At 33.8% G+C, this 9,646-nt stretch overlaps 1 protein-coding gene across 5 annotated transcripts; it reads right to left on the bottom strand.

Moving 5' to 3' along the window:
* Positions 1–1,810: 1,810 nt before the first annotated feature.
* Positions 1,811–8,434, bottom strand: LOC131062524 (uncharacterized). Of its 5 annotated transcripts, XM_057996210.2 has the most exons (5): positions 8,213–8,434; positions 8,002–8,043; positions 7,355–7,406; positions 6,720–6,799; positions 1,811–4,483 (listed from the first exon to the last, which is right to left on the bottom strand). In XM_057996210.2, exon 5 carries the CDS (start codon positions 4,345–4,347, stop codon positions 2,182–2,184), a length of 2,166 nt encoding a protein of 721 aa, XP_057852193.1. In that variant the 5' UTR covers positions 4,348–4,483; positions 6,720–6,799; positions 7,355–7,406; positions 8,002–8,043; positions 8,213–8,434; the 3' UTR covers positions 1,811–2,181. The 5 variants fall into 5 exon arrangements, with proteins under 5 accessions (XP_057852193.1, XP_057852192.1, XP_057852198.1 ...); XM_057996209.2 differs by lacking the exon at positions 8,002–8,043; XM_057996215.2 differs by lacking the exon at positions 8,002–8,043 and having other exon boundaries at positions 7,355–7,441.
* Between the last annotated feature and the right edge of the window lie 1,212 nt (positions 8,435–9,646).

The following is a 9,646-nucleotide window of genomic DNA, read 5'->3' on the forward strand; positions in this document are numbered from 1 at the left end:
GAAAAACACAATTTTAAATCATTCAATGAAAGAAAGGTAAAACAATTGCGTAAAAAACAAGATGAGGTACTAATAATAAACTCATGGATGATTAAGAAGATAAAAGGAAAATAATGTGATAACTTGATGAAATGAAAGAAACAATAGCAAAAAAATAACATGGTTGAATGTGATTACTTGATGAAATCCAAAGTTGCTAACATAGAATCATAGTTCTAGATTTTAGAAAATGTTTGAGTCGAAACACAATAAAATTCGCTTACATGACATGTTTAATTTAGAAGTATCCAAGTTCATGAACAAATCTTGCATCACCCAAAAACAAAATAAATGTAAGCTAATAAGATTTTTTGGTTTTGTGTGGATTTAGGATGAATGACATACTTGGATTAACCATGAAAGTCAAAAGAATGTTCTTTTTGGATTCAAAAATAAAGGAAACACACTTGCAACTTTGATAACAAAAGAGGACATAGTTACATGTTGAACAAAATGGGCCCATCACTCTAGCAACATCAAACCTACGTCTAATTTCATTAACGTTGATGTAAGTCACTTGATCATCATCACTTGTCTAAATTTATTGTTAGTCATGTTGGTTATTTGTGACCTAGGTGCGTCTCAATACCATGTCTTTACACATGTTTGGGGAGCGCTGTTATCTATATTTATGACCTCTTTAACCGTTCATGATATATTTCATCAGATTTTAACTGTATCTATCTTTGTTCGGTGTTGAAAATTTTGTATTTGTTAAGTACGCACATATGGTATCCAAACATCTTGTATTTATACACTTTTCTCAGCTACTGAGGCAAGAGGTATTGTCCCTCCTTCCTCAGTTCTGAGCTACTGAGCTTGTACAAGATATAGCTCCCAGAACCTAAATATCAAATCAAAAAACTCCTTAAGAACGTAGTCTATCCAAAAGACATAACCCAAACCTCAAATAGGGTAAATATGAGACATCATGGTGGATCTACAATCTGAATAATTAATTCAGATATGCCAAAATTCCAATGTTCCTGCCATTTACTTCTCTTTATTTTCAACTAAGAAACTAACTTTCTATGAAAACTAATCGTATCATTTACTTTGTATCCACTAAGCATATTTCAAAGATTCACACTGAAAAAAGTTTGGGCTGTTGCCCTTATAATGAGTGCTTCTCAATCACAACTTTTAAAGCAGTGAGTTAATGGTCTTAGAATCAGGAATGTTGCTCCATATACATGTGGGTGTAACTATAGCTATTTCTAAAACTGGTGGCGCTCTCATGCAGGATTTGCTCTCCCAATACAATGAGTAGAGCTCAATAACCACTGCAAAAGCATTGCTTGAGCCTTCAACAAGGCTGAAAGGAAAGAAAAAATGGACATTGACAAGTTAAAAATGGGCAATACACCCAAAGCCCTTAAAAATACATATAGCGTGACACACATTTACTTCAAAGCAGAACAAAACAGTAACTGATAAAATCTAATCACTAATTAGAAAAAAAATTAATCATTAAATGTCTAATCAAACTTCTAAAATCCTTAATGGTCAAATTGATCTGAGAAAGCGAAAACAAAAATAAACAGCGCATAACATCTTCTATCACACCATTGCAATATATCACATACCCTGAAATTTGTAATGAAACAAACAACTTCAAATCCTATATGCATAAAAACTCATGAAATAATTAAAAATTAAAAAATAAACCAAGAGGAATGCATCCCCTTCCATATTCTTGTCTCTTTCCTCCCATGTTCCTGAAAACTGTGTATCAACATGACAAGCCACAGGGAATCATTAGCACTACCTGTAGAATAAATGATGATTTCACATTTCAATCATAGAAGTTAAAACATTAAACCCAGGGACTGAGCCCCATTGAGCATAATCTCCTCTCTAGTGACTTTCCTCCTCTTGTTGAAAATAAGGGACAAGCAAAGAATTATATATTTCGATCTGCTTTTGGCACCATGGTAGAATTACAATAGGAAATTGGCATTGCAGGTTATAATGTAATTCATGCCATAGAAAGAAATAAGCTCAATAAATTCCTAGAAATCATAAGCTGATGCTAGCATCCGAATGAAAGCTAGAAATTTTCAACTTTGGCAGGATAGCATTTTATGAGACTGCCTGGTAGACATCATCTGATAAAATGGATTTATGTCGGATATCCTCTTTCTATGCTCTTCTCTCTACATCCTCCTCTGAATACAAACTAGACTGGACATGATCTTGAGGCCCATTTCCCTCTGTCAAAAAATGAGGAATTTTAGCATCGTCCTTCCTATTCTTAAATTTGATTTTCACTGGCCCAACCTTATTCTGGCCATCAACAGCTTTCACATCATATTCAGCTCTCACCGGCTGGTGGGGCACGAAGAAATCTGTTGATTCACCTTTTCCCTGGTCCTTTTTTCTTTTAGTCTTTTTTGAATGTTGCGTGCCTTCAAAGGCCAGTGGTTCTTCAAAATTCCTTTCTAAATCAAGACTGGAATCACCTATTTGACTCTTTTTCCTTCTTTTTTGTTCATTCATAAATCTACTTTGATCAGACCATTTTGTGTCATCCAATAACCCACCAGCATCTAGTAGCTGTCTCCTGTTCCCTACAAAATTTGACTGCTCCTTTAGATAGTCGTGTTTATCCCTATGGTCTTCGGCAAAGTTTTGTTCATTAAGTCTGAATGGATCTTCAAAAGATTGTCTTACCTCCTTACGCTTTTTCTTAGATCTTTCCATAGTTTTGGGGATAAGATTTTGCTCCCCATGAAAATTTCCCGGACCTTCAAGATCTAGCTCTCTATTGGTATAATTCATTTGCCGCTCAAATGGAAACGGCTGATGATAATTTGGAGTCTTCCAATCTCCTACATCAGCATAGTGTCCTACGGGGCTTCTCTGATACTCCCTATTTTGTTTATCCATATGTCTCCAGCGTTGTTCTGTATATGGAATATCTTCATTTAGCATGCTCCCCTCCTGCATGTATCTCCTATTATCTGTCAAATCTTTCATGAATCTCTTTCCACCTGTAAGATTGTCATCTTCCTCAAAATTCCGGGCATCATGCCCGTACCAAACAGGCATTTGTGTACTGATATTATTATGTATAGGTTGTTCCTTAACTTTCTTCATCTTTTTGTCATATCCTGACACATTTTTCCCCGTCCCTGCATTACTGTAGTAATCAAAAGGCTGTTGTGCTACCGCAGACTCTGATTCAAAATCATTCTTTCTTTTCCTATCTTTACTCTTAGATAGACCAAAAGAAGTCTCTCCAACATAACTATCACCATCCCATCCAGACATAGCTTGAGAATGAAGTGATGGTCTAATTTGTGCTTCATAGCCGTGCGTGTCCTGAAAAGGAGCCTGTTCATGCCTTACTGGAGGCTTTGAAACTATTTTTAGAACACCCTTTGGTGTTCGCTTTTCTAATTTCAGAGTATCCTTGGACTCTAGCTTTACAGTGTTGCTTTCAGATGGAAATGTACTCTTACTGGGTGCCTTCACTTTCAGAACTCCTTTGCCATCTGCTTTTGTGGTGGTTACAATATTTCCTTGATTAGAAGGGTAGACAGTGTCAGTTAATCCTTGAGATTGAGAAGGTTTAGCCTTTTTGTTTGTTTGTGTAGGCGGTTTTCCAGATTTTCCCTTTCTTGAGGCTTCACCTTGCTTTGTATATGCAATAAGGGCCTGAGGATCTGCTTGTGAAATTTTCTTTTGACTTTTCAAAGAGTTCCATATTCGAATCCTATCTTCCACCCCTGCACCTGAAGAACAATTTTTCCAAACCTTGCACATTTCCAGGCAAGTGCTTACCATATTATTGTGATATTTCCTCAATGAATGATAATGCTCTTTCCTCTGCAAATAAAGCAATCCTTCTCTGTACTGAGCCACTTTGGGCGAGCATAACCCACCTTTCAATCTATTGAATAGTTCAGTCATGGAACTATTAAAATGTAATACTTCTCCTCCAAGAAGTTGCTTTAATGTTAGATTGAACGATTGCTGATCCATATCAGGAAGATAGGCTGTAAGATTGTACCTCTCCTCCTCCGTCAAGACATTATTCCATGTATCCAAAGATAATATCTGCTTTAGGTCAGGCAAGTCAAAAAGTTCGTAGGGTACTGAACATGTCTGGTCTCCAACCATACATAACTCAGCTCCTACTTCTGCAACATCTGATTCATCTGTAGTATCTGAGTCAGCCCCAGAATCATCTTGATATGGATGGTTTTCTTTCAAATGAAGCTCATCATCAGTGGATGAGCTGGACTGAGTTTGCGAATGGCTGCTATTCCTAGAAACTTTCACACCGCTCCTAATAAGGCCCATTTGAAAGTAACAGCTTTTGTAGAAAAGACCAAAGTCGTTAAAGATAGGGAACAACCACTACTTTCAAGTAGTGCAAGTAATTTTCTCCAAAGCAACTATATTAGAATGAAAAACACATCTATGCTGTCTTTGCTGCCTGCCAAAAGAAAACAATAAAATCACAAACAATGAACTTCCAATAATAATTTACACTAAAGAAAGATTTCTACATCAAAATAGAGCTCCTGACAAAACCAAACCGCAGATCACAAAACCAAAATCACAACTGATGAGCTTAAACTAGTAATTTGCAACAAAGAATGATTTCACATCCAAGTATGGTCCAGATCAGTGAAGTTCAAAAAATATTGTCATATGACTGATACAAGAACAACACAAATTAAACCAATATAATTCCTTGCTCAAGTACAAATCATAAGTATATAAAAGTGCTGATTTTTATAGAACACTCATTGCCCTTATTTATTTTTTCTAAACAACATGATTAATATTATGCCCTGTCAATGTGCGTTACACAGCATCACTCAATGAAACTCATTGCACAACAAAAAAAGAAAAGAAAGAAGAAAGATAACTCCAGTAAAACACCCCAATAATAATTGTAAACCCATATATTAAAGGATTTAAAATAAAACACAGCCAGAACAGAGATAAAAGCATGTCATTGCAAATATTGTTACTTTCTTCAGGAACACAGACCCCCAAAATTATAATGAATTACCATGCAGAATATGCACAAGTTATGTAAACCCAATTAATGAGGCATTAAAATCTTCGTGTCCAAACTGGTAAAAACTTATACAACATAAAATGCTATAAGGTCAGCAAATGCAAAATGCTGACAAGATCCAATTATTTTTCATCAAACAATGCCTATAAGGCAAATAAAGACATGACAAATAACATGTAACTTACAAGTATTGCATTAAAATAAAAAAGAAATTCTAATTAAAAACTTTAGATTGGAAGGTGTAGGGCATTGAAAATATTTCTTTATTGCAGAACAAAACCATCCACAAAATGTTCAATCATTCAAATCTAACTGATGGGAAACACAAAGAAACTGACCACCATTAATTTAATGGGAGAACACCACACATGTACACTGTATTGTCAATGGAAGTGTGCAATAGTTAAAAATTTACTGCAGAAAACATGATCTTTTATGTAATGCTAAGAGATTATGCCATATCTTTTAAGTTTTTTCCCACATTGCCAGTATGACTAAAAAAATTGAATAAACATCATATAGTTCCTCACCCTTCACTTTGACAAACCAAGGCACATATGGGTAAGAACTAAGATCTGAATGTCTTCACTGCAGTATGAGAAAAGAGTAACAAACAACTAAGGCTGGCAATAAGCCAAAAGGATATTGTTAAACAAGGTGTCGGAAACAATTTTCTTCATGAAAATCTCAAAAGAAAACTACAAATTGCAGAAACTGATGTTTAGTAGGTCATGAGGAAACTCTTAAGTACTATAGATCTATCCCTGCTATATCTAATGAAGGGAAATATAGAGAAACTAAAGACTGGGAGAACATCCTCGGTGTAACTGTACACCATATTGCAATAAAATGACCACAAAGATAAGGAGAGAATTCAAAAAAGCCAATCATTGGCAAATCTGAAAGGTTGTCCTTCACTTCCTAGTAAAATTGGTATTACTGATCTGCCTTGTGTGTCATCATGAGGAACCAGAGCATCAGTGGATAAGAACTAGCATTTAACTGTTCTCACTGTTGGCGCACAGATGAGCAAGAACCAAAATATGAATATATTTACTCAGATATTTAAATGCTCAAAGACAGGAGGAAATGGGTCAAAAACCACTAAGTGACCAAAGCGGAAATTGAAAACATTTTGAATCCTTGGTCTGCATTCTTTTTACCATGGAAATTATCCATTCATCTAAACAGATAATTTGGAAAATCAGCGGAAGAATTCAAGGTAAGTGGATTGAAGTGGATGAGGTTCAAGCTGAAGACCCATCCATTAATAGTTCACCTGTTTACAGCTTTTGGACACACCTCGGCAATGCCAAAAGTCTGGCTGTGACCCAGATTCTCACTAAATCAGAAGAAGATAGAGCTAATAGGTGAAAGAACTGAGATAAAAAGGTCCTCACCAAACTGAGAGACCAGGGAACAACAACTAAAATATAAATGTCCTTGCAGCATAACAAGTTGATCAGATCATAAGAAAAAAAACACAAATTGAAAATATTAGAAATCTGGATTGCATACCTCCTAGAATTGGATCTATAAGTAAAAAATACAAGTCTTTTAAAGGCAGAGACTACGGGAGAATGAAGCAAAAGTTTGAGGTCCATCTACAGAAAATTAAACTACATTCAACTTTCATACACACCTCAAACAATGCAAAAAGCCATGCCGTGCCTTAATCATGGAACAGGCCACATTATTGAGGGAATTCTTCTCGTATAGCACCTACACCAATAAAATCCAAATTGTGAGAAAAAGATCAAAAACATAATAGCAGGACAAAGAATACTTAATTCAAAGCCTCTACATTTTTACAATCGAAGTTTTGAGAACACCAAAAACAAACCAGCAGAGTGAATAATCATTTTAGACCTAGGTTTCAAGGAACAGTGCCCAAATAATTCCACAATCCAAAATGTAAACAATAATTACTTCAAAGGATAATTCTTCTTATAAATCCTTCATGCTGGAAAAATCCAAGTTTCAAAAAACAATGACAATAAAAACACAGTGTAGACAAAAATTCCTACAACATTCATTCGAGGGTACAGACAAAAGCTTTGGCAATTATTTGCAGTATATTCTGTTTCTCTGCAAATCAAAACCATTTTCATAGAATGCCCATAATCACAAAGTAAGCTATTCTTAGAAATTCGGCACCGGATTTTTCCACTTAATTACAGGACCATACAACCAAAAGCTGAAAAAGAAACTTTCTGTATATGACACAAAATAGAAAATAGCAGCGGAAGAGAAAAATCACACTAAAAAGAGGCTAACCTCATGGTTGCTTCATTGATCCACGTGGTTCAACACGCCAAAAGAACGAACCCTGTGAATAAGTATATCAGAAATGTGTCTAATAACCTGAAAACCTACCCAAAACCACCTCACATCAACATCTTGTCATTCCGAAATCATTTCACATAAAAAATTTCCTCCGAATATTGAAGTTTCAAGTAAACCATCTCAATGCACTTTTGAAATAGGTCTTTGCTCCAGAAATAATTTAAAAAACCCTGAAAAACCCATTTTACATCAAAATTTTACCTCATAAACCCATTAATACCCTTCTAACATCATTTGCCACCAAACTTTTGCCTCGAACATCAAATAAAATCACTCCAACCCAATTTTCCATAAAACTATCGCCCTGAAGCCGAAACGAAAACCATCTACGGGCATTTGCATCAATACATTGCCTTGGAACCCGAACAAAAATTCTTCAAAAGAAAAGACTCGACTCACAATCTCAAGAAAATCCCTCCAAAAGCATTTTCTATTGAATTTGTCTCTCCGAACTTAAAATAAAAACCCTCCAAAACCAAATAGCATAAAATGTTTGTCTCTGAACCCAAACTAAAACCCAAAAAAATAAAATTCAAACAAAAAATTCCTTCAACATCTAAATAAAAAATCCTTCATACCTTTTTGCATTACAATTTTGTCTCAGAACACGAATTAAAACCCTAAAAAAAAATTTAGCATCACAAAAAGCGCATCAGCAGCCGAATCGAAACCCTCAAAAAGAATTTAAATTCTGGCATAAAAAACCCTATAAAGCATGAAAAATTCGCCTGTAACAAACTTTACAGAATTTTTTTTTTCAGAGCCAAATCAAATCCATTAAAACCAGACCTGTATTTCGAAGACTTGCGCGACCTCGCCGAGCTGTCTGACAAATCACGCTAAATTTTTTTTAACAAATTCGCCGAAATGATTGAAACCCAGATTTAAGATATGCTTATTTTCTACACCTAGAATCGAGGGGTTACAAGACAAAAATAGGTATACGACTAATTTATATGGTGTGGAGAAAGAATATATATGTAATGAGTATATGTCCTCTGTGTATCTGTTCGCGGAGGAGGTTTATGTATATACACGTGTGTACAAATCTAACCGAGGAGAATAACAAAGACTGAGGGTCATGTCATAATTACATATTAAAATTTTATTTTGAAAAAAATTATAAAATAAAAATATTTTACTGATCCGCGTGAAGGGATTAAGATATTTAAAATATACCGACATTTTTACAGTTCATATCAGTGATTGAAATAGAAATAGCTTTTAGTTTTCATTTATGAAAACATTTTATTAAAGATCTAAAAAATATTAAGTATTGAAGGATTTTATGATAGATATTACTAAATGAAGAAGATCGGGAAATATATTATATTGAAGGATTTTATTACGATTTGAAAATATAAAACAAAAAAAGATTTATGATCAATAAATTAAGTGTGGAAAACGTACAGTGAAAAATATAAAACAAATAAAGATTTATGATCAATAAATTAAAAGTGGAAAACGTACACTGAAAATAATTTTTTAATAAAATAAGTATTTATAGAAAGAATATGTTCAGTGGTCAAGGTAATATAAAATTATTATTTAACAGTAACAATTATTATAAATGTAATTTTTTATTATTTTATTATTAGTATTTGTATTTAGACAATAATATTGTAAGTATGGTTCAAGGGGTTGAGTTTAACTGTTAAAACAGTGTGGTCTAATAGGTGTGGTCTAATAGGGACATTTGAAGTGACTCTCGGCCTTCCATAATACAGAATAATAATTCAAAGATATGTAATGGGGATGGGGCCCCCTAATGTCTCCTCACTGGTTCATAGCTCGAGTCAAAAGCTATTCAAGGCTTCGGCTAATTACCCAACCAAAAAAAATAAAAAAATAACATTGTAAGTATGGTTTATAGTTTAATTGTGAGTTTTGTTGATTAGTTATTAATAAATTTTGAGAGTAAAAAAAATCATTATTTTTCTTTATTTAAAAAATATTTATATTTTTCAAATAGAGATGTTAGATTTATAACTTTAAAATATTTTTAAAATTTAGATGTAATGGGAGATTTGTAGGAATGATAGATTATTAAGTTTTTTTGAAATTTTTAATATTTAAAAAATAAATTTCTATTCTAAAGATTTTTTTTTTTTTTGCTTATTTCTTGAAATATGTTTAACTAGTACATCTAGTTTAAGATATATTTTTGTGTGGAGGCATTATTTAAAGAGGCCAAAAAAAAAAGGTGTCTTCTACATAACTTAT

The sequence above is a fragment of the Cryptomeria japonica genome, chromosome 1 (assembly GCF_030272615.1).
Source record: "Cryptomeria japonica chromosome 1, Sugi_1.0, whole genome shotgun sequence".
Lineage (NCBI taxonomy): Eukaryota > Viridiplantae > Streptophyta > Pinopsida > Cupressales > Cupressaceae > Cryptomeria > Cryptomeria japonica.

Coding starts and splice junctions, on each gene's coding strand:
- LOC131062524 (XM_057996211.2), bottom strand. CDS start 4,347: ATGGGCCTTATTAGGAGCGGTGTGAAAGTTTCTAGGAATAGCAGCCAT.